We start from the raw sequence: 25,418 nt of genomic DNA, 5'->3' as shown, positions 1-25,418 counted from the left end.
TTTTTGATAAGTGTGATTTGGCCATAAGAACGTCCTACCTATAGATATGTACAATGGAGGCATAAACCACGTAAGGCAGTATATTCTAATAAGATAGCACAGATTGATAGACATGACTTTAAATTTACGCTACGGTAGGATGTTTTGACAAAGTAGGACGTTTTGTCAGAACGTTTTGTCTCCTCGGGCGGCTCCTCCACTGCTCCCGGACGAAGTGGCCCCTCGCACACCTCCTCCTCCACCTCCGGCTCCCGGCTTCAGCGCCCTGCTGAAGGCCCTCTCTCTGTCATGTGCATGAGAATAAAGGTACTGCTGACTACTGCTAACCATGTCTGCAGACTTGGTTAATTAAATTTCCATGACAGTGAGTATTGCAGCGTAGAGGAGTTGAGGATCCGTTAAATGACTAGAACATCGAAAAAAACACAAGGTAAGTAGAACAGGCACAATTTCTGAGGCAAGAACAGCAAAAGTAAAAACGCAAAGAAGGTGTTGTGTTGTTTTGGTCTGTTTTGTTTGGCTCTCAGCACAAAAACTATTTAATTTTCATAAACCTTTTCTGTTCAGACATTCCTGGAGATGAGATTGGGAAACATAATGAATCTGATAACAAGTTCTGAATTGGACTGAAAGACCGTAGAGGGCAGATGGTTGTGGGTCGATGGCAGAGCAGCAATTGGACACCAACAATTTAAATGGGACAAAAAGTGAATATATTGGAGAGGACTGTGAACAGCTCGTGACCAGAAGTGTTGGTTTAAATCTTCCGGCACAGAACCTTTACAGAGCTATTTGTGAGAAACCAGCAGTATCTGGACAACTTAAATCTATGGGCCTGAAACTGAGTTCAGCCTGTAAAATATGAACAACATTTGCCTAACAAGGTAAATATATATAATACGGCTGCTGTGTGTGCTAAACTCAAACTTCCACACATTATCACAGCAACATTCTCTTTGTGAAATATGTTCGCATGGCTATGTTTATATATGTGAGAAGTCAGCACACTAGACCACAGGGACACACATTTCAACAACAAAACAGCAGCCTTGCCTCAGTTAAAATAACAGCAGTTACTCTGGTAGGAGGAACAAGACAATCGATGACGCCTCCTCCATCCGCCTTAGTTTACAGGAAGTTTTTTTTAAAAGCTGTGAAACACGAAGTTGTCATTTAGTACTTACTACAAGCCTACAGTAAGGCGTAAGGACAGAGTCAGAATGAGCACCAGAGCTTATCTACATCTATATTAAATGCAAGAAATGAATATAGAATAAATAACAAAACTAATTTATCTGAATAATTTATCAGTCTTTTGTTATGTTTTTGTGATTCAGACACAGTTGGACTAACTCTGCCGTCAAGATTTTGAAGCCTCAGCATGATGAGTCGTCCACAGAGCTGCATAGAAGGTAAGAACAGTAACCCCTTAAAACCAGAAATTTTAAATCATTGTCATAAATTTCTACTTATTTTAAAAATGGAAAGTTTATTGAACCATCTGACAAATTTGTTTAATAAAATTAATTCAGTTTAATTTCCATATATGACTTTTAATTTGCATCATATTTGCTACATGTGACTTTAATTTTTTTGATTGTTTTAAAATGTATTGTGCAATTTATCTGTTTTTTTACGGGGGAATAAAAATTCACACCAATGATTTAGAAGTCTGAAAAACTTAGAATAAATTGTAGCTATCAAATATGACACACTAGGCATGTGGTGATAAACAACAGCAAAGTGACACAGAGGAAGCTTCAGTCTGATCTGAGTGATCTTCATCAGGCTAACAATCATCAGTCTGACTAAAAGTGTTTTTAATAGAAGGCGTGAATAAGGTTTGTATACTGGAATAAATCAACATTATCTGTACATAACCTAAAAATATCTCAAGCCCACGTTAATTCTTTAAATCATTCACCCATTCTCTTATAAGGCGAGGGACATGGGTCGCTAGTCTGTTGCAGGGCCATCACAGAGAGACAGACTTATTCTTTAATCATATCAATTAATTTTAGTCCTTGCATTAATCAAAAATATAAAGATTCAAAGTAATTGTTCTCAGAGAGGATAAATCAATATTTACAAATATGGAAGAAAGAAAAAGAAACTATACCATTAAGTGTTTAAAAGATGTGAAAAAGGAAGTCACCAAGACCAAATAAAAACAGGAACTGAGCATAACATGTTTTAACATGTTTTAGAATGGGTGATATATATGTATGGGATTTTTCCTGTTGGTGGAAAGCATCTTAATCAGCTTAAATGTTCTTGCATTAGCACTCTACTATAATGCAGTGTACTATAGTATTATATTTTGAGAAATTCCTTAAAATTGTTATAACAGATAAATAAACACTTTTCTGAACTCTCACATTGTGTCTTCTCTAAATGTTCATCAGGTGGAACTCCTAGTTCTCGACATTCAAATTCAAGCAGACGGTCAAAGGTCATGGCAGAGAGAGTGGCACTGGTTGTTCTCTGTATTCTCCTGGCAGCTGCTCTCATCGTTATTTATCGTCTCAGTGAGTTTGGAAGTGAGTTTACTTTTTTTACATTTACATTTTTTTTCAACCTAAAACTTATTTTCTGTAAATCAGATGAGCATTATGGCAGCGTATTGCACACCTTGGCCTAGCCATCATGTGACTTTAGTGTTTTAATAGTCTTGCAGCAAAATAAAGAGGATCTTTTTCAGAGCTTTTCTTCGTTTGTTTTTTTTTTTCTTTTGTCATTCACAAAATCTTTCTTTCTCTTAAATTTTAACTCAGCGTTTGAAAACACGAAAATCAGAGAGTCACTGAAAAAACTGGAAGATCACAGAATGAAGTGTGAAAATGTTCTGAAAGGTAAGCAAATACAGATGATATGCTGTGATATTTGATCATACTTGGATTGTTCTGCTGACACGTAGTTATGAGCCTAGTTTTTTTTTTGTTACCCGATACAAAGAATTTTTGCATTTTTTTAAATTCAATCTTCAGAAAAATCAAAAGTCCTAATTAAATTAAAGTTAATTATTAGTTATCCTTCCTTCTTATTCTAACAGAGAATCTCTCTAAAACAAAACCATGCAGCACGGTGCAGCCTACATGTCCACAACCTCCTGAAGTTACAGGTAAATAAGTTATGGATTTATTCTTTTAAACATTTATATCCTCTGATAATGATTTAAAAAAAAACAGTGATGGACACAGAAACAGTAACTTTGTTTGTAACTGCAGGACAGAAGGAGCTTCTTGCTGCCTCCAAATCATACAGACATGAACAGTTTCTTCCACCTGACTGAAGTCTTTGCTTTAATATCTTCAAAGGTGATTCATGTTCTAAATGTGAAGAAGGCTGGGAGCAACATGGAGGAAAGTGCTATTACTTCTCTACCAGTAAATCATCCTGGAACAAGAGCAGAGATGACTGTAGAGCTAAAGGAGGAGACCTGGTTAAAATAGACAGCAGAGAGGAGCAGGTATAAAAAACTGCTGCAAGTTTTGGTTCTCACATATTTAACCATATCTTTACATTTCTTCAGCAAAGAAAAGTGTCACAAAATACTTTTGATCAACTTTTCCTGTTTAGGAATTCCTGTGGAAAAAAGTGAGACGCATGATGACGGATCATGAAGACAAGTTCTGGATCGGACTGACAGACTCAGCAGAGCAGGGCAGATGGTTGTGGGTGGACGGATCACCACTGAACAAAAGGTTTGATTGATGTGGAAAAAAAATCCCATTTCTAAAATTAAAGTTAGCAACGTTTACTGAGCCAATTCTTTTTGATCTTCATCTCCTAGTTTATCTTATTGGAACGACAGTGGGCCGGACAACTGGCCCGAGGACGACTGTGTACTGATGGGTGATAAAGGTGATCGTTACCTGAAGAGTTGGTCTGATGCATCCTGCAAAGTGTCTCACAGAAGTATTTGTGAGAAACCAGCAGCAAAAGGACAGAATAAAATTGTATGTGTCTGAAATTCAGCTGTAAAACTGTACAGGAAACAGAATACTGTGTGATTCTTTATTTTCTATGTGACAAACATTTAAAAATCACTTAGCAAATGATTTGTAGAAGAAACTGAAACATACTAACATAAATCTGAGTTATATTTTTTTTTGATATGTGTTTATTGAGGTAATGTTTTGCTGCAGCAGTGTTTACATCTGTGAAATATTAAAAGATTGTTCCTTTTGTTTCTTTGTTTTTTCTTTTAAGAATTAAAAAAAGTCAAAGCTCACACCAATGTGTGTGGTGCCAAGATACAGATAATGTGTTACTCCATTTATTGACCGCAAAATTACAAAATGTATATGGTATGAACCAGAGGGTCTTGGGGTTAAGGGGTAAGATTTAATGAAAACAATGTAGAAAACAATCGGGGTGAAAGAATGAGTTGGAGGCCGAGGTTAACAGGTTATCTCTGAAAGGAAATTTAAAAAGTGAGAGTCTAACAACTACCATCGAGTCTGGTGCAAATCTGTCGTAAAAACACACTTTCTGGATTCCCTCCCCAGCAGAAGCATCATGATGGTCCTCCTCTTGCATCCACAGACAGCCTTGAATGGACTAACTGCCACCTTTGCCCTTCTCCCCTTCCTCTCTTAAAGGTGCACCTGTAATTATGCGGACAGAGGGAGGCAAACAAATACTGCAGGGGAGGAGAGAGAGAGAGAGAGGGAGGGAGAGACACTACTGCCATAACAAAAATAAATCTATTAGATTAGTTTTATTTGTTCAAGCATGGATAAATCCACCCAATCCTCTCTGCTCTCATGTTTATCTAAAGAGTAAAAGACATAATTTAGAATTTATTTATTTGTTTATTCAGAGACAGCTCAACTGACTCATCTTGAAGCCTCAGCATGAGCAACTATCCACAGAGGAACATAAAAGGTAAGTACATGCATGTAAATATATAAGGCAATAAGAAAATAACTTAAATGTAAGTCATGAGGAAGTAGAAAAAGTTTAAGACTCAAAAACATCGATGTGGTCAGACAAGCATCAGTTTGAACAAAAGAAAGAAAGACAACCATTTAAACAGATGCCTGAAGTATTAAGACAGAACAAAATGAGGAAGTGACCACGACCATGTGTGACATTTTAACATGTGGTTAGCTGATACCAAATGTCTGATGTTTCCTGTTGGTTTAAAGTGTTTGTACCTGTCATATATGGGCGCATGAGAAACTTCTATCCTCTTCTATCTAATCGCCTTTGAAGCTTATGTCTTCTACGTTGTGAGATGTGTTGATTCATGTGTTATGTGCTGAGGTGGTTTTTTTTCTGTTCTCAAACTGATCTCCCTGTTGGAGCTCAGTCTGGGGGGAGTTCTTTTTTCTCCTCGTCTTTCCTCATGTTGTGTATTTTCCATTGTTATACCTCCCTGACCTGTCTACCCCATGTGATGTTTGTGTAATGTATGTATGGTCGGAAGGGTAAGATGGCGCTGGCACGTCTGTCAGCCTTAACCCATTTTCCCTTGGGATGAATAAAGTATCATCAATCAATCTAAATACACTACAGTGTGTTAGAAACATGTATTTTATAAACATTCATTTAAAGCGTTGGCTCTTAAGCCATCAGAATATGATATTCCCAGTGTTTAGAGACACGATTAAGGATGCTGGGGACAATTTCTGGATTGGATTCTCAGACTCATCGTAAGAGAGCAGATGATTGTCTAATTTGAATGCTGAAACACATTTTTCCTCAATAGCTGTATCAGCATTAGTTCATAGTTTTATTTTGTAGAGAGGAAGCTACATGGACAGTTGAGATGGGATTAATCATGATGGTTGGGACTCTTCTGTGAGTTTTCAGCCTGAAAACTCTTCTGTGGAAGAGTTTTCAAGGCTCTCCCTCCAATTCTACTTTTAAATACTCTAGGGACAACAACAAGATGTTGTGCAAATGGAAGAAAGCAGTCCTACATATTTGTGTAATATGTGAATTAAAGGAAATGACTCTAAGATTCCTCACAGTGTAACTGGAGGCCAGGGTAATGCCATCCATAGTAAGTATCTGGTAAGACACCATGTTTATAAGGTTTTCAGGGATGAGTACAGTAACATCAGTTTTACCTGAATTTAGAAGCAGAAAATTAAAGGTCATCCAGGTCTTTATATGTTCACGACATTCCTACATTTTAATTAATTGGTGTGTGTTATCTGACTTCATGGATCGATAAAGATGGGTTTCATCTGCTGAGCAGTGAAAATCTATGCTATGCATGTACTGTATGTATTTCTATTCACACAGACAGTGTGGAGAAGATTTGGTTACTTTGTGGTTTCAGTGGATGATTGCGACAAAAAAAAGAACACACAGATGGAAAAAAATGACAGCTTTTTGTGGTAGAGTAGCACACTGACTTCTGTTTATTGAACAATTTCCCTCAATGAAAACGACTACCGGTACTATGCCATTTCTTCTTCATCAAATATTTGTCTATTTCCAGTTTCAAACTTAGTGAAGCATTTTTAACAGTTCATTTTTTTTGTTCATCTCTTAGTTTGACATTTTGGATCCGTCAGGAGCCAGATGATTGGAAAAAGGAAGATCCTGACGGAGACCACTGTGTGAGGATGGGGGAAATCATTGAACCTGTCATCAAGTGGTTTGATATGTCCTGCAAAGTACCTCATAAAAGTATTTGTGAGAAACTTCCAGAAACTGGACAGTGAACAGCTTCATCCCTGGGTCTAAAATTCAGATGAGCCAATAAAATAATCTCAATCTACAATAAAATTAAACATTAAAACGTGTTTTAAAGAAATATCTTACTCTGGCTTTTAATAGGGTGGCAGCACGGTGGCACACTGGTTGGCACTGTTGCCTCACAGCAAGAAGGTCCTGAGTTTAATTCCACCATCAGGCTGGAGTCTTTCTGTATGGAGTTTACATGTACTCCCCGTGTTTGCATGGGTTAATTGGTAACTCTAAATTGCCCATAGGTGTGAATGTGAGAGCAAATGGTTGTCTGTGTTTATGTATTAGCCCTGTGACAGACTGGCGACCTGTCCAGGGTGTACCCTGCCTCTTGCTCTAAAACAGCTGGGATAGGCTCCAGCCCCGCAAGCCTGAAAAGGGATAAGCAGAAGAGAATAGATGGATGGATGTTCAATCCCCAGCTAAAGAGATCAACTAAAGATCATTTTTTCGAGTTGTGCATTGGTCTTCGGTTTGTGTCGCGGGGTCCTCTCATAAACTCCTCCCAAACAAATGCACGCATAGTCAGATGATGTTCTGAGATTGGAATTTTTTATGTCGTCTCCAAAAGTGCACAAAGGACTATTTACAAAAAGAATAAACATAAAAAAATTAAGTAAGAAACAAAATGGTCGTCTGTCCTTTAGTTTAAATTCATGGTTGTCTGATCACACAGATATTTTTGAATCTTTCACTTTTTCTACTTCATTTGGATTTACCCTTTTAGGTGTTTCTTTAATGATTTTATATAGTTATTTAGACACATACACTGACCCTTAATGTAGCTTTGTGGATGATTACTCATGCTGAGGCATCAAGACTCTGACCAGAGTTTAGTCCAGTTGCCTCTGAATAATAAATAAATAATCTTATTGCTTTTTCTCCTTAGACAATAGACAAACGAACACTGAGAGACACTGTGAACATTCCCTTGTTCTTCAGCATGTGCAATGAGGAATTCCCCATACTTGAATAACTAAAACTAATCATTTTGAGGTCAATAAATGGACTCACACTTTATTTGTTTATACAATTAATTTTAATGTAGGCAAACTTTTTTAAAAATAAATTTGTAAAAGAAAAAAACAAGAAAAAATGAGGTTAAAATATTTTAATATTTCACAGATGTAAACACTGCCGCAGCACAAAATAACACCAGTAAACACATATCATACAAAATATAACTTCGGAAATGTTTTATAGAAAAAATTAAACATACTAACTTAAATCTAAGTGATTTTTACATTTTTTGGTGGAAGTTTTAAGACGTAATGTATAAATTAAGTTGGCTATGAAGATAAGCTACACAAGAACACCACTATGCATTGCAACAGGAACAGGAAGTGATACTCTATCGAAGAAAGAGTCAACACCAAGTGAGAACATCTTTGTCCTGTCTTCATCAACTCACCCCCAACTGGTTGTGGCAGCTGGTTGCCCCTCCCTTTTTTCACTCTTTTTGCTTGTTTCAGAGAAAGTTCTTGATTACATTCACTGCGAGTTTCATTAAGAAATTTTCAATCTTTACTGTCATTATCAAACAAAAGAAAGGTGATAATAAGCTAAAGAACCAAAGGAGATACTATAATCAGGCATCTGCTTGTCCTACTAATGTGCCTCACTGGCCTCTCTTATAAAAGAAATGTCATGAGCTGTGTCTCGGTTCAGGAGCTGCATCCTTTGGAGGACCCGGCCTTCGCAGTCTATGTGGGCCGGGTCCTTTGAAGACCAAGAAGGCTGGAAGTCCGAGGCTGTGAAATAGGACGGTGTAGCACAGGGGTGGGCAATCTCAGTCCACGAGGGCCGGTGTCCCTGCAGGTTTTAGATCTCACCTTGGGTCAACACACCTGAATCACATGATTAGTTCGTTACCAGGCCTCTGGAGAACTTCAGGACATGTTGAGGAGCTAATTTAGCCATTTAAATCAGCTGTGTTGGTTCGAGGACACATCTAAAACCTGCAGGGACACCGGCCCTCGTGGACTGAGATTGCCCACCCCTGGTCTAGCAGCTGTCTCGGTGCAGTTTAATAAACTCAGCCGTTTGCTCCTTGCTCCCTAAAATAGAACAGGACACTGGAGTAAATTCTCTACCATCTCACATCAGCTGTGTGAAAACTATACTATATAAAAATATAATAAATACTAATTTAATCAATAAAGTATTGCAAAGAGTAATAAGAGTAATATTACAAATAAGTCACTGCCACCATTGTTGGAAACTGGAATTGGCTGGGCCGCCCTATGAATTCTGGGATAGGTTGGGCCACGAAGGATACACATGACCCATCCGTCAAATTCGGGGAAATGAAGGGCGCATTTGTTGGCCGCATTCTCAAGGCTGTCCCAAGCCTTCGTCACATCGCTGTGACATAATTGGCCTTCAAATGCGGCCCCCAGAATTGAGACACAGCCATGGTCTCCCTGTCCTCTCGGCCTTACCTGACCCTTGTATTTCCTTTTCTCTTTCTTTCTAGTTTTGCTTTCTCTTTCTCTTCTCTATTGGTGGGAGTGTTTGTGTGCTTGTGCTTTGTTGCAGAGGAAGAAGGTTGCCAGGGTCTCTGTCCCCCAGAGACACAGAAAACAGAGACCAAGAACAGAAACATAATAAATGTTGAGAGCATGTGCTGCCAACTCCTCCTAAGAAAAATCGCTATTGGATGTCCTAAAAGTCGCTAGAAGTCGCTAAATGATGTCATCACCTAATTTGCATAATTGGTCATGCTTATGTAATTGTAACCGACACTGTAGGAGAGAGAAATAACATCATGGAAGAGACACAAAGTGAGTAAAAAAACACCCTAAATGCATTTAGAATATATTTAGAAGTACAAATAAAATTTCTTTTAGCAATTATGTTTTTTTTTAATGTCACAATTCCAACCCCTCGCCTTTATTCGGGCTTGGGATCGACAAAATTGACCCAAAATAGGCACTCTGGCACAGTTACTTTTTTATGTGTTTGCGTGCTTTTAAGTAGTTTTAAGCCTTGTGATCCACAAAAAGTAACAGTAAAAGAAAAACTGACTGCATTACAGTCATTCATTTGCAGTTTGGACGCGTAGGTGAAAACATCCCCTGCTCTGACAGCAGCTGGAGGCAACTGCTGCATGAGGACTATCCGCCGCCTGTGAGTACTTTGGCACGGGTGAGGTGCTCACCGCAGCACCCGCTGCTTGTTGAGAGTGAGAGCAATACATGCTTTCATGTCAAAAAGTCTTCAATAACACCAACAAAAGTCACCAGATTTGTCGCTAGTGGCTTTTTAGAAAAAAAGTCGCTAAGGGGGTCTGAAAACTCGCTAAATATAGCGACGAAGTCGCTAAGTTGGCAACACTGGTAGAGAGAGGTGGGATAGAGAGAGCGCTTACCCTCGGCTTACGTCTAAGGCTCCTAGACATAGCCGGGGCCGGAGAGTAAGGAGAGGGGGAAAAAAGGAGAGGGAGACACATACACAACAAGCAGGTCGTCTGGGGAGGACCGTCCGACCGTGACAGCTATAGTGAAAGTAAATAACTCAAAGTCTAATAAATATGATGAATAAAAAATGCAGTTTGAGTAAAGAAATCTTTCTAATACCCGACCTTCTGACCTTTTACTGTGATTCGGTTTGTGTATGTGGGTCTTTCTGTGCTCAGGTTGTTTGCACCAGCGAGGAATGAAACATGGCAACCCGCCCCTCTCTTGCCTGGTGTGCTTGTGGTCGTGGGGGCTGGCCAAGCTTTGTGGCTGGCCTCCTCTTGTCAGGGTTCCCGGGTCGTGTTTTCAGTTTGTTCATGTTCTCTTTTTATTTTCCACATGTTCACATTTCCTGTTTTATTGTGTTAGCCATTTGCCTGTGTGCAATATGTTCTGTTCCACTTCCTACGTATCAGTTAGATTAAGTTCAGCTGTGTATTCACCAGTCTGTAATCATCATCATTAACCTGGTATTTAAACCCTCAGTTCCCTCAGTTCATTGTCTTGTCATCACCAATTCCACATGTGTGTTTCAGCTGAGTGCAGCCAGCCTGCCATTCATTCAGTCAGTCAGTGTCAGTCTATCTGTTATGTTCTGTTCATCCTGTCGTTATACTAAACACCGTCCTCATCCTTCACCAACCCGTGAGTCCTGTGTTTTGGTCCTCTCTTCCTTCTCTGCCCACCACTGCTCTAGTCATTAAGTTTCACAACATATCATCACACAAATAGGGAATTGGGGGACCAGTGCGTTGGGAGGCTGGTGGGTGGGGCTGTGGGTGGGGCAGTGCCCCTATGGGGGTTGGGGGGATCGCTACATGGTGCCCGTGTTGTGTTTTCCACATATAATGTAATATCTGAAGTAAAAGAAAAAGAAACTAATAAATAAACAGATAAAAGATTCGCATAAACAAGAGGAGCCTATAGAGATTCTATATAGCTGTTCTTTTAAAAGCAAAATGTGTTCAGCAACACAATACTTATTGCAAAAGCTGGCAGAGAGGACAGGATATAAAAAACAAACTGATGTTTATTTAGATCGCTTTTTAGGTGAACATGGTCAACCTGGGAGGAACAGTACACTGGTACATAGCATCCCTTGGGTATAGACAATGATATATAGGGCAGTCAGTGTCTTTGTCAATGACTTTATTCAAGTTCTTGAAGGTAACTGATAACTTTCTTTTAGCAGCTGCTTGTGAGGTCTCATTTTAAGGCTTCAAGGTATTGTTGCCACAGTTTTTTGTGTGATAATCCGTTGTGTTTAGAACAACATTGCACATCCCCTTGTTGGCTGGTAATATGGTGATGTTTTGGTCTTTGCTCAGGGATGTGACAGGCTTCTTTTCTTGTATCGTGAGGTGAAACCATTGGACTTTAGCACTGGAGAGGGTGGCTGAAACCTTCATTCTGATTTGCTCTGCTTCTGTTTGTGTTAATTTATTAATCCTTGTGGCCATAAGGATCATCAATACCCAGGGGATGCTATACCCTGTATTTATGGACTTCCAAAGAGCCACAAAGAAGGGGTCCCACTCAGACCGATTGTTAGCAGCATAAACTCAGCTACCTACAACATTTCCAAACACCTTGCCACTATCCTAGCGCTCCTCGGACCTAACTCTGGAGAATCAGAAAGACAAATGGAACAACATTGTCATCCCCTATGTAGCAGGTTTGTCAGAGAAACTCAGAAGAATCTTCTCCAAGCACAGCAACCTAGTGTACTTCAGACCCATTAACACACTCAGACAAAAACTGGTTGATCCCAAAGACAAAACTCCCAAACACAAACTTAACAACGTAGTATATGCTGTACAGTGTAGCGAGGCATGTTCAGACCTCTACATTGGAAAGACCAAACAGCCACTGCATAAACGCATGGCACAACATAGAAGAGCCACCTCCACGGGACAAGACTCAGCTGTCCATCTGCATCTAAAGGACAAAGGTCACTCTTTCGAGGACGCCAATGTTCACATTTTGGACGGAGAAGACAGATGGTTTGAAAGAGGAGTGAAAGAAGCCATCTATGACCACTGTGAACGACCATCTTTGAACAGAGGCGGTGGCTTACAACACCAACTGTCTGCCACCTATAATCCAATTTTGAGATCCCTTCCCAGACGCCTTAACACCCTCTCACATCCTGGTCCATTTGACCTCAGGAAATCACATGATAGGGTGGGGCTAGGTTTCACAATGGGTTCACCCGAAACTTTGGCTGATTGTGACCCACACCCGTTTTCACACCTTGGCTTGTGCGATTAGGTAGAGGATCAATAGGGGGTCCATGACCCTCTTCGGGACACTCCCACATGGCTTAAAATCTGGGACTCTCCAGCAATTGCTCTTTGAACTGAAGCAGCTTTTCGGGTGACAGGTGAAACATCTTCAAGGAAAATGAAAGAAGTCCAGATGCTTTTCTTTCCAAGCTCCTTAGACTGTTGTTCTCTATCCATCCCTTCGGGGGCGGAGTTGTCACCTTCTCAAATGGGACTTGTCTGCAGCCATCAGCAGGAGAGCTTCTTAAAAACCGGCGATGCCTGTTGCTCCTTGCCAGTTTGTTCTGGTATCTATGGTGGTAACTTGGCCTCACGTGCTCTTTTCATGTCAGCCTCGTCATCAGTTCCCCATAGCTCGTCTCGTTCGCTCTGTCCGCAGGGCCCCCAAAGCGCAGTATGTTAATGATTTTGGTTATGTTAGCTTGTTCCCCTTCTTACTGCAGATTCCCCAGCCCGACTCACCCAAGCTGGAGCACATTTTCTGGGATATGAGAGACTCCAATAAGCTGTGGACACCCTACGGCCTGCGATCGCTCTCCAAGTCTGATCACTGTACATGAAGGAAATCTGTGTTTAACTTAAATCTCCTAATCTCCTTCTCATGCCCACCAACTGGACTCACCTACTGTAGTGTTTTCATTCCTCTGTCATGTTTCTTGTCTTCTTGTTCATGTTGTCAAGCTTGTGTTATCATGGCTGCATCATTCCATGCTGTTTCCTGTTTTATTTTGAAAGTCTGTGTCCTATGTGCAGTGTAGTCAGCTTTGCTTTCTGTGTCTTGTTATGTCAGATTAGCCTCAGCTGTTTCTCCAAGTCTGCGTGTTTTCTTTCATTTGTCGTCAGGTTGTCTGTTGTTTCATGTCCAGGTTTGTTCAGGTTTTTCATGATGTTTTTTAGTTCTCCTAGTTTATTTTTGCATCAGTTTGTCTTGCCTTTTGTTTGAACCTTCTTTTTATAAGCCTTATTAAACGGCTCACCTTTTGTTAATATCAAGTTTTGTTCCACATTCTTTTGTGTCTGCATTTGGGTCTGCTTTTCACAATCCATACAGTCTGCTTCAGTACACTGTGACATTAGCAATATGCACTTCTTTAGTTTAGGCTGACTAAATATGAAGTCGATCTGATAAAATTCCTAGGAAGAGGTTGAAACAATATAGCATCGGCAAATTGCCAAAATGCAGAATGCAGAAATATATGCTCAGCATTTCGTCCTTCATCAGCTCAGACTTCAGGAACAGAGCTTGTTAAACCTGCTGTGTTTGACCAAACCCCCCCCCCCCAGCTCTGTCCTCGTCCATTAGAGAACTTTTGTCACGATCCATATCAGCACCTCAAGAAGCTAATGTTCTGGACTCTACTCCTGCTCCCAGGGTGGCTGAGGTGCCACTCGACCTCGTACCTGGGTCTGATCTCGGGTGGAGGCAGTGGTCACCCAGCCAGCACCTGTGCCAGTTCCCACTCCTAGGTTCCTCGGGTGGGAGTGGCTGGCGTCCGGTTTGGCCCCGGCACCCAAGCCGGTTCCCAGGGTGAGGCCAACAAGGGCACAGCTGAGCTCTGCACTCATACCAATATCTCGCGTGGGAGCAGTTGTTGCTAGCAGGCTCCTGCCCCTGTTCATGTCTCAGCTGGAGACTCAGCCAAGCTCATCCAGCAACTGTCTTGCCAGCTGGGGGTTCAGCCAAGCCCGTCCAGGATCCTGCCATGCCTAGAGGCTCCGCCGAGCCATCCAGCACATCCCGCCTATCCACGTCCACGTTCAGCCAAGATCTGTCCAGTGTGTTCAGCAGCGCCTGCAAAGACCGAGAGGTCTCATCGACCTCCACGCCATCGACCACCCGTCATGCTGCCCAAGGGTCATCACCCACATCTGCTTGGCCATCACCGCCTTCTACATAGTGGATGTATAAAAGGCTATGAGACTTTATGTTCCTGAAATATTTACCTGAATATTTGCCTTGTTTCTTGTGTTTTGGTATCAGCCAAAATAAAGGCTCATTTTTGGTTTATTCAAGTTACTTTCCACGTTCCATTTTGTCAGCACTCTTCACAAAATCAGCTTCTGCCTGGCTGTTACAACTTTTTCACTTTTTTACTTCCTCACATGCATACCTAGACTGTAAAAAAGTGTACTGCACTGCACACTCAAAACTAACAGCCATAGCTGGACTGGCCATCGGGCATACTGGGCATTTGCCCGGTGGGCCGATGGTGATTTTCCGTTTTTATGGGCCGATGGGTTTTTGGGGGGGGGGGTTCGTTTTTTTCCATAACGGTATAAACACTGAAAGGTGGTGGATTGGCCAGATGCTGGGAGATGTGTAAAAATAACTCAGTTGTTTGGTGGTGGCTATGGCGGAGCTTCCACAGATTCAGTAACATTAGCAAGTGGTGGAGGCCAGCAGATGCAACACGCTGGCAGGTGGATGACAGAAAGGCAGGAGGAGCAGAGACCCGAGGCGGTGAACTGAACTTCAGGTCAGAAGTTATGACCTGCAGTCTATCTGGGTCAGATATAAACCAAGTTTAGGTGGAGTTTATTTTCGTTATGCTGACTTTTTACAGTCAGTTACAATAACTCGTACTGCTTACTAGCTAGCATGACGTAGTTTATATACTGCTGGGCGGGTGCTGTGATATTATTGATGTTGAACTTGTTTTATCGTATTTATAAGGTTAGTTGTTAGAGTTTCCAACCGTCCTGTAAAAAACGGAATCGTCTCGTATTCAGAGTAAATATTGCGCTTTTCGTATTGAGGTGAAAGGAACAGTTTGTCTTGGACTTCAGCTACAATGAAAAAAACACAAAGCTGGAGTTATTCTGTGTCTTTGCTGAACAGCTGCTTCTTCTTCTTTCATTCTCTCCCCCCCTTCTCCTGTTTCTACTTCAATCATGAAACTGATCAATGATCAGCTGATCGGCTTTTCTCTCTTGTTTATTTATTGCCCACTTTGCGCCAGTAAGAGGAAACCAGCGGATGTCGTGCTGAACAACAGCAGCACCTTTAAGCTTGATCAGCTGTTGTTAGAATTTATTTAATATTAATTTCTAGTATCAGCTGATGTTTGCTGGAGCCACAGCTGTAAAAGCTGCTGGTCATGATGTCGGTTTGGATATCTGGTGAGAGGGAAACATGAAGATGAAACCAGGAGATGTCCTTACTGGATCATCAGAGCTGAACAGGTGATGGAGAAACAGGTTTACCTTTTAGGTGACATGAATGAGTTGAAGGGAAATTATGAACTGTTTCTGAGAGACAAATAACACCAGGATCCTTTTCTACGTAGCTGACAGCTGGTAACTGTGCAGGGGCGGGTCTAGCAAAGTGTTGCCAGGGGCCCAGTTAGGGCATTAACAGGGAAAGGGGGGGACAAATAAAATACTTTTCTTTCTTATTCGCATTTAAAATGTCTCGCTTTTAAAAAAAATTATCTGAATCTTACAACAAACATTTTCATCTGATGTAAAATGTATAGAAATCCATTATTGTACATAGTAATTTTTTTTAGGGTCCCATCATAATTTCTTCAGAAGTAGCTAAGTACTGTTTATGATGCCAGTATTTTCCCACATTTTCTAGATACTGTAACAGTACTGTGTGTAAAATGCCATCAAAAAGTCAGTTAAGTTTTATTCTTTCTCATCTGTCTTTCTATCTCCTTTCACTTTTTAAATGTTACCATGTTAGAAAAAATATTTTGCCCTGCCATGCTGTTTATTGATGTGGCAAATGAATGGTTTATGAAAATATATCTAAATCTGTCATCAGTAATCAGTAATGATCATATCTCACCTGTAGCCTTCTCTGTCTTAATTTCAGGTTTTCACCATGTGTTGTAGATAGTTCAGGAGGTTAACTCGACCAAGCAGTCTACTTTCGGGTACTGTTTAGAATACCAGAATAGAGAGGATGGTGTAGGTTTAAGTTTATTAGACTGATACATATATACCAACAAGACAGCATACATCACTGTGACAACAGCATTTGTTTTTATTCAAAGGCTTTATGGTTTTTCCTATAATACCTGGTGGGCCGGTCTCTAGTCAAAATGCCCGGGCCGATTTTTTGTCCCAGTCCAGCCCTGCTAACAGCTAAGGAGCTATCAAGCTATCAAGTGACAGCAAGGGATCCTGACAGTGCCCTCTGCAACAAGTTGGATGTGACAAGATTTTACAGGACTCTGAGAGTGTGGAGAAGGTGGCCAAACAAGACATCATAACCAGATGTTCCAATTTGGACATATTATATAATCGTGAGAGTTGAGCAGGTTGTGTGGCCAGTGTATTGTTGACTTAAAGCTGATAAGACAGCCTCTAAAACATCCTGAACAGCAGGTAACGTGGTGAGAGACAAGATCAAGCTACAGGTAAGAGTTTAGAACTGCCTTTTTGCTTTCTGCTCAAATTAAAAGTGTATAGTGTAAAGTTTTCCTTGTTCTAATCCAATCAGAATAGCCTGAGCTCTAAAAGTCATTTGTGGCCCTCTGATTTACTAAGCTGGATCCAAACTCATAATACCCAGATGAGTTAGATCATGTCGTTACTGTTGTTGCTTATGCTAAATGTTTTATAATGTGAAGACGACAGAAAACATTTTGCTTTGAAAAACTTTGTAGTTCTTTTACTTTATTAAATTGTAATGATGGTCAGTGTAATCAGTGCAGGTAAAGACTCAAAAATTGGTTAAAAAATGGATTCATGAAGAATTTTTTTTTTAAAGATCTTTTCGTCTTCAATTTATCATTTAGATCTATTGAAACAGTTAAATTGTTTCCCGTATTTTTTTGCTCATACTATATATTTTAATAATAATCTGATCACATTGTGTGGTGAATTTACCCTTTTCATTTGTACTATTTCACATGTCTGAGTTCATTTTATTACCACATTGTGTTTGATATTTTCCTTAAATTAATCTGCTGCCTTTTTATTTTCCTATTTAAAATATTAGTTACAAATATTATATTTGAAACCCTTGCAACCCTGAACTGGTTAACTGTTTTTTGTTGTTGTTGTTTTTTTACGTAGAGATGCTTGAGCTTTTCATCCTTTCATCAGTGTCGGTCACATTTATGGAAAAGACCCCATGTGATAACACCAAAGTGAACAGAAACACAGTCCAAACAACATCAGCTGTTAGCAGACTAATCTTTTCACACACATTACCTTGAAACCTGAGGGCTCAGGAAATGATACTGTGAGCTTTTTGGCACCGACAGTGACGACATGCATGTGCACAAAGTATTCCAGCTTTTGTCCTGGAATACTTTGTCCAATACTTTGTTGTTTTTTTTTCGTATAACACACAGAGTTGACTGTGAAGAGGCAAGAAGACTTGTTACACACAGCATGAAAAAATCCTATAGAACCTTCCTGAAACCCAAAGAATACCTGAACTGTGCCCATGGAAAATTCAGTCAATATTCAAAATATTGTTTAATATTAATTAACAAAGGAATACAGGTTCAGCATTTTTACAGGTCTCTGATTTGTAAAACCTTTTTACTGCGTTTCTTGTTCTGATGTTAGGTATTTTTGATTTTACATACTTTTTTGTTATGTTCACTGTAAAGGTTGATGTTATAATGGCCTACTTCGCAGTTTCCCAACTATTGACTAGTGGATCACTCAGTTTTACTGTTACCCATAGATGCATTTAATTTTAAGAGTGGAGTCTACTGTGAAGTAGTTATGAGAGAAGTAAAAGAGAAGAGAGTTGACATGGTTATAAGGGAGGAGGATGTGAGTAAACAAGTGGGAAAACAATACAATGTCCTTGATAAACCACTGAATGACCCTGGAGCACTGCATTAAAAACAGACACAGTTGTTTAGTGAAAATGTCTGTACAGACTTAGGAACACAGTTCACTGCAATGTACACAGAGGATATATATGTTGACAACGCTGAGGATTGCATAAATGTGTTCCATCCGATATAAAATAGACCCTCACATGGGCTGATTGTGTCGATCCAGGTATCCTGGCTAAAATGTAAATCTCTATTGTTCCTTCTCCACAGCCTCCAGCAAAGCCATGGACTCTAGTGTGCCCTTCGTCCTTTTGCTGCTCATGTGCAGTTCAATCATGGTCGAAGCCCAACTGAAGGTGTATGATCTGCGAGCCACTGATCTTCCCACCGTTGTCCTGTTAACCACAGACGCCTATGTCACTGTGTCCTCTGGTTCTACTTCTCTGGGTAAAACATCTGTTCGCTACAATGACCCGAACCCCTGGTGGGAAGAGGAATTCTCCTACTTCTATGCAGAGGAAAATGACATGCTGACTCTCGAGGTTTATGACGTAGACTTGCTCTTTGATGATCAGCTGGGAGTCTGCCAAAGGCAGCTCAAGGTGGGAACCTATCAGCATGACTGCTTCCTGACCAAAGGCGGGACTCTCCATTACACGTATACTCTTGGTTGAAACAATCAGTAGGCATGCAGAGATTTGTATGACGTCTGATGTCCATAGGCAGCCTTCATTTACCACAGCCTAAAAATGTAGACTATTATAGTAGATCTGAAATCCATTTTCAGGGTTTTATTAATGCTCACATTAACCAACAAGATCAAGCCTCTTAAAACCTGTAAAGTTTTTCTACTACACTTCAGTCCTTGCTGCCCTGTTTCACCAATTGAAATAACGTTTCTTGCTATGAAAAAATAAAAAAATAAAAGAATGACTAAGCAAATATTCAGAGAATGTCTGACATGTATGATTTAATAAGAGAAACATATTGAGAATACTGTGACTGACAAACACAGATTTTTGAAGAGAAAAAGTATTTCTATCCATTTGAATTAGAAAGAGGTTATGTTGAAATGAATGTTTATATGAGAATGATGATGACTAGGATAAAATGAATGAAACATCAAATGACTGGATGTTCATATACAATGGAATTAATAATAAGTCACTTTAAGAATGTCTGACCATTGTCCCCTGAAGCTTAAGCAAACTTGTTCAACAGGCCAATGATCAAAAACACACCAACAAATCCACCTCTGAATGGTTAAAAAAACAAAAGAGAAAACAAATGTATGGTTCTGGAGTGAAACATCAAAGAAGGGAAAGACATGCGGCAAAGGGCCACAGATCAAACTCAAGCCCCGGGCTGGCCGCACTCAATCATGCACCATATGGGCACCTGCTCATCCCAGTGAGCTAAACCAGCACCTGAAACTGGGACAATCTTGTCTGATGTTCTTATCACTTCCACAACACCATTCACATACTCTTTCTTTAATATTACACCTACTCATTTTGTCTTCCTGTCTACACTGTGGTAGAAAACTTTAAATCCACCTTTTGTGACCCTGGCCTTGCTTCCCTTCCACCTGTACACACAACATACGTACCTTCCTTCCCGCCATCATAACAGCCAGTTCTCTTCCTTTAGCGGTCATAGTCCCTACATTTAAAGTCCCTCCTCTCACCACCAAACTCGTGCCTTTCCACAAGTGTTTCTTAATGTTATATTCATATTTCTCAGTTACAGCCTATAGACAGTTTTTAAGCAGCCATAGCCTCTTATATCAAACCTTGTCACACAGTTTATCTGATAAAATCATGTTAAAATAACACACATTGTAATTTCAGTTCCCCATTTAGCTTTGCCTTGATGAGTCTGCTTCATTTCCAACTAAATGGTTGGTTTACTTTCTGACTTTCTTTCGATTCTTTTTCTTGGGACTTTCTGCTGACGGAGAGTTTGAAAACTGCCTTCAAAGCTATTATCTACTCTTTTTTTTTTTTTTTTTTTTTTACAGTTCCTCATGTTGCTTCCTTTCTTTGGTTCTCATGAGCTCAAATGATAATTCACAATTTAATCCTAATAAAAAAAAAACACAAATCAGTCACAGTTGTTTGATTTTTAATTCATTAAGATCCCCATTAAGTAAAGTGATGCACTGGCTAATAAAAAAAGAAAGAACTTTAATACCTTAACAGAGTGACATATACAATCTCAACAAAGCAAAACAAAACAATAACTCATGCTCCAAAAACAACAGATATTGGGTCAATTTTATTATGTTTGTGCCAAACACAACATAATAAAATTCAATATAAAGAATCTGTCATTAGTGATCACACAATAACTTGATTCATTTTATCAATACCTGTGATCAGAAACTATGGCAAAAATATGCTTTAATACCGTTTTTATTTTTAATCAACTTTTTGAAAAGTAGATAATTCTCTACTTTTGGCACCTGATACAAGTAATTGTTTGGTTGAGTTTTTGTAATTTAATTTAGATTCAGTTCTTTGTATATTTAAGAGACAGATTAGCAAAAATGACTCCCTGTTAACATTTTCTTGTTCCTTGATTTAACCTTTAAGAATAAACCTTTAAAAATAACTTAATGTTTTCAAAAACAGACAAACAAAACAGCTTCTTGCAAATTAAAGAGGAGGGAGGGAGGCAGAAGCTTTGTTCCTCCTGTCAGAATAACAGTTTTCATTCTAACTGAGGCAAACCTTTTCTTTTATGTAGAAATGCTGCACCCATGTGGGCCATCAGTGAATATTTTATTCATTTGTTTTTGATTAAAAAACACATTTTATTTATAATGTTGTGGTCTTTTATTCATTAGTACCTTTAACTGTAACACATTCTACAGCAGAAGGATTGAGGGGGAGGCTTTATTTACAATTTAGTGCATCATGCTAAATTAATTCATTTTCCTTTCATTTAGATGAGCTAATAAATTATGTTCCGTAACAGTTTTAACCTTTTTTGCTAGTAATTTTGCCCTTTATCTTGTTTGGACTTGGACTAGTAGTGTAGGCTAGGGACTGTATCCTGTACACTATATAAGAGAAATACACTTTTCCTTGTGTTTGTTTAGAGTGAAGATTTAAGCTTGGGTGGGCCCTGTGAGATTTTTTGGTTTTGAAGTGGACCACAGCACTCTTGACTTTGAGAATGATTATAAAGTCAGTACTGTAACAAATTACTTTATCAGGGAAATTAATTAAGCAACTTGTTGCATAACTTTTAGTGAACGTAACAAGCAACATGTCATTTGTTACCCTTTTTGAGTAACAATCTCAGAACTGTTCCTGGTAAGTGTGTGCAGGTATATTGTTCTTTTGTGTGGGTGATGTAAACCTGATGGTTTTTTTAGACTGAATTTATTTTAATCAGAAACAACCAAGAAAGTATATTTGAAGTTTATCTAAAAGCAAATATTTTTATATTCCAAAACATTTATTTATTTTTATTAAGTTTAAATGTGATCAAAACATGACAGACTCAACAGTAGAGGACAGATGGTTGTGAGTTGACGGGTCACCGCTGATTTTAAAAATGTGTGAGTCTAAAATTGACTTAATAAACACCAGAATGAATTTTTAAAACTAAGGTCACAAACAGAGCAAAAAAAATGAATATGATAATATAGATGTGAATAATACTTTGTATCTCAGGACTCTGCGAGAAAAGGGTGAAGCTAAAGATCAGAATTGTAGGTTTGATGCATTTTGCTCAAAGCCTCGGTGTTTGTGAGAAACCAGAAGTAACTCAACAGCTTAAATATGTATTTACTTTAAATTCAGTTCAGCACTTGAGTGTGGTGATGGTAATGTCACAGAAAGAAAAAAAAAAATCAGGATAACAAATAAATGTGAATATTTTATATGCATTATTTTTGGCCCATTAATGTGATTATTTCATCCTTTCTATTAGGTCATTGTTGCCATTGTCAGCTCATTTAAAAACACATTAAAATCTTTGAAAGAAAATTCAGGAGGGACACCGATCTCCTCAGTAAATAACAGAAAGGGCTGGCAATCAGTTTCAGCTGCTTTGGTGTTACTGAACAGGTGCACTAGAGAGGCAACAGCAAGTTTTACAGGTGGAGGCCACTGATATTTTTAGTGCACCGACACCATGTGCACTAGCAAAAAGAATGACTGGGTGGAGACCCAAACTGCAACCAACTGTACCCTACATAGTTCACCACCAGAGGGCGCAAAAGAACAAATTCCAGACATACAGCTTAACAAAACATCAAATGCAAAAGACCATTACAATACAATTTTATTTATATAGCACGTTTAAAACCAGGGGGTACACCAAAGTGCTTCACAGTAAGGTACTTATTCTATGAGAGTTAAACAGGGCTGTAGAAGGTCCTTCAAAAGTCCATCAATAGGACTGACATCTGCTCCTTTATGTAAGAAGGAATAGGAAGAGCATGACAAGAGCCTTAAAAATGACCACTGGTGTGACTGTCTGTCCAGACAATCAGAAGCAGACTTCATGAGGGTGGTCTCAGGGCCTGACATCCACTAGAGGGTCCTGTGTTCACTCCCCAGCACTATGGAACCTGGTTGGCATTTGCAGTAGAATACCATAATTATCAGGCCCTTTCATGTCTGTGCTCAGGGTGCGCACACTGTGCACCTGCTAAAGCCGTGGAGAATCTGCCTGTGACATCGTTCAGCGTGACCGGTTTAGTGGTAGGTCAGTCATGATCTTGGGGGGACTTACCCATGGAAGGACGCACAGACCACTACAGGCTAGCCACCCTGACTGGCATTAGGCATCAGGATGCAATCCTTGGATCCATTGTCAGAACTTATGCTAGCGCAGTGGGTCTTTGGTTTCTCCTGGTGCACTGCAATGATCGGCCTAATGTGGTGAGAGAATGCAGGCTGTTCCTGGAAGATTAAGAAATTGATACAATTGACTGTAACCCATGCTCGCCTGATCTAAATTCAATAGAAAACTTTTGTGACATTATGTTTTTGTCCATCTGATGTCGCAAGTTTGCACCTCAAGTTTGCACCTGTATACTGTACTGTATATTCTACTGTATATAGTATTTTATTTTATTCTATTCTGCACAGTTGTGTACTGTATTTATTCTTATTTTATTTTATTCTAATTTTTGCTTCATAACTTTTGCACTGTCCACTTCCTGCTGTGACAAAACAAATTTCCCACGTGTGGGACTAATAAAGGTTATCTTATCTTATCTTATCTTATCTTATCAGATTGTCCTGGTCACCTTGGTCCAAATCTGGGAAGAGATTCATCAGGACACCATCCATCAGGAAGCCATGTTTTCAGGAAGGCACCCAAATACATGTGTCCATACAATTTTGAGTTGCTACAATGACATGTCAGTAAAATGATTACTTACTGATACATAATTTTTTTTTCACGTTGATTTTTGAGGTGTCTTTGAATTCAATGCTCTGTGGGTTGATAATTTTTATTTCCACCAATCACATTTTAAACATGACAATATTTGGTTTATTAGAATGAATTATTTTGTGTTCACTGGAAATAAACAATTCCAGTCTTTGTTAGTTTTTTTATTTTTTCCATGTAATTTTCATGCTACAGGAGGAGGAAAAGACTTAAGAAAAAGAAAGAAATCATTTTATTTAAAAATAAAACATAGAAAAGAAAGAAAAAGGAGTGACAAGAAAACACATAAGTTGATTGTTGGAGTCAAATTGTTAAATGGTGTCATTATGTTACTTAAATTTGTAAGTCTTAGTTCAAAAAGCATGATCAAAGACATTCGTTTGTTTGTTTTGACCTCCCCAGCCTGTTGGTGGGGGAGGCTGTAGTGTTTTATTATAGGGACACATCCTATGTGAGGGTTCTGTTTTCTTGTTTAGTAAACTTCCTGCCTTTATGACCCTTTTGTGGGCAGGAGGTCACACAAACGCACCCCCAAACACAAACACACACACACACACACACACACATACAGATGCTCCCACACACATACACACACACACACACATTCTCGCACATGCATACACACACATACAGTGCCTGACACCATAGGGGGGTTTACAATAGGTGTTTGTGTAAACTGTGTGTCACGAGAATAAAAGGCTGGAGGGGAAGCCCTTTCTCTGAAGTGATCAGAGACTGAGGGCAGAAGGGCTGCTCTGAGATCCTTCCCGTGCTAGCATGTTAAAAACCGGTTATGCTGTTCGTCTTGCTTCGTTAACGGGAATAAGTCTCTAAACCAGCAGGGCCTGTGGAAGCGCAGACCCAACATTGATAAAATACAATTAAACATTAAACCAGAAGAGGGCAGCATGCCCATTTGTTTTAAAGAAATATCTTACTATGAAAGTTGACACACACCTCTTCATCCAAACTCAAGACACTGTGGGAAGAAGACTTAAACATGACAATCTCTGACAAAACATGGGCCTCCATACTCAAACATGTCAACACAACATCATTCAAAGTGGTGCATAGAGCCCATTTCTCAAAATCCAGATTATCTCGTATCTATCCTGAAATCTCTCCATATTGTGACAGATGCAAAACTACTGAAGCCTCACTGATCCACATGTATTGATCTTGTCCCAGTCTCGTTCAGTTCTGGACAGAGGTTTTCCATACCCTGTCCAGGATTCCCAGTGTGACATTGGCCCCTAGCCCCCTTCTTGCTCTGTTTGGCATCAGTGGGAATGAGGTGCCTCTACCGGCCTCTAAAAGACAGACATTATCATTCTGTTCTATGTTGGCCAGAAGGGAAAATGTCAGGGTAGGTGTAGAAAACAGGACTCGTATGCAGGACTCCGTTGGGAGAAGATAGTGGATTTATTTACAGTGCGGTAAAGGTGCAACAGTTCAATATATATATATATATATATACTTGTATATAGTGATGGGGTGCCCAGGTGTGGTCTCCTCCTTCTCCTCCTAGCAGTGCTCGTGGCCGTGAAGTGAAAACACACGTAGTGACTCCTTCCAAACAGTAATCCCAAAAGGCGGTCCAGCTCCCGTGATCTCTCTCTCCGTTTCCCTCCTAGTGGCAAACACACAAACACAGGCAGAGTAACTAAACAATCCTCAGCTCAACATAAACTGCCACAAAAACCGTCGGCGCTGCTCTACCGTGCTTCACACAATGATCCAGCGCTGACTGAAGCTCGATCGCCCTGTTAAGACGGCAGCCCGGGAGATGGCGGATAATTGGT

The 25,418-nt window shown here is 39.7% G+C and overlaps 2 protein-coding genes across 2 annotated transcripts; both read left to right on the top strand.

Annotated features, from left to right (window-relative positions):
- The first annotated feature begins 1,179 nt into the window (after positions 1 to 1,179).
- LOC106098938 (C-type lectin domain family 4 member E-like) lies at positions 1,180 to 4,188 on the top strand. The gene is made up of 8 exons (XM_019367465.2): positions 1,180 to 1,203; positions 1,338 to 1,412; positions 2,406 to 2,540; positions 2,775 to 2,852; positions 3,053 to 3,121; positions 3,318 to 3,469; positions 3,580 to 3,704; positions 3,794 to 4,188. Exons 2-8 carry the CDS (start codon positions 1,382 to 1,384, stop codon positions 3,969 to 3,971), a joined length of 768 nt encoding a protein of 255 aa, XP_019223010.1. The 5' UTR covers positions 1,180 to 1,203; positions 1,338 to 1,381; the 3' UTR covers positions 3,972 to 4,188.
- Positions 4,189 to 16,665: 12,477 nt separating this feature from the next.
- On the top strand, positions 16,666 to 19,145 carry LOC106097655 (protein C2-DOMAIN ABA-RELATED 3). The gene is made up of 2 exons (XM_019367127.2): positions 16,666 to 16,818; positions 18,472 to 19,145. The coding sequence occupies exon 2, from the start codon at positions 18,486 to 18,488 to the stop codon at positions 18,873 to 18,875; it is 390 nt and encodes a 129-aa protein (XP_019222672.1). The 5' UTR covers positions 16,666 to 16,818; positions 18,472 to 18,485; the 3' UTR covers positions 18,876 to 19,145.
- Positions 19,146 to 25,418: the final 6,273 nt, after the last annotated feature.

Source organism: Oreochromis niloticus, linkage group LG22, assembly GCF_001858045.2.
Source record: "Oreochromis niloticus isolate F11D_XX linkage group LG22, O_niloticus_UMD_NMBU, whole genome shotgun sequence".
Lineage (NCBI taxonomy): Eukaryota > Metazoa > Chordata > Actinopteri > Cichliformes > Cichlidae > Oreochromis > Oreochromis niloticus.
This window is presented reverse-complemented; position numbering and strand designations above follow the sequence as displayed.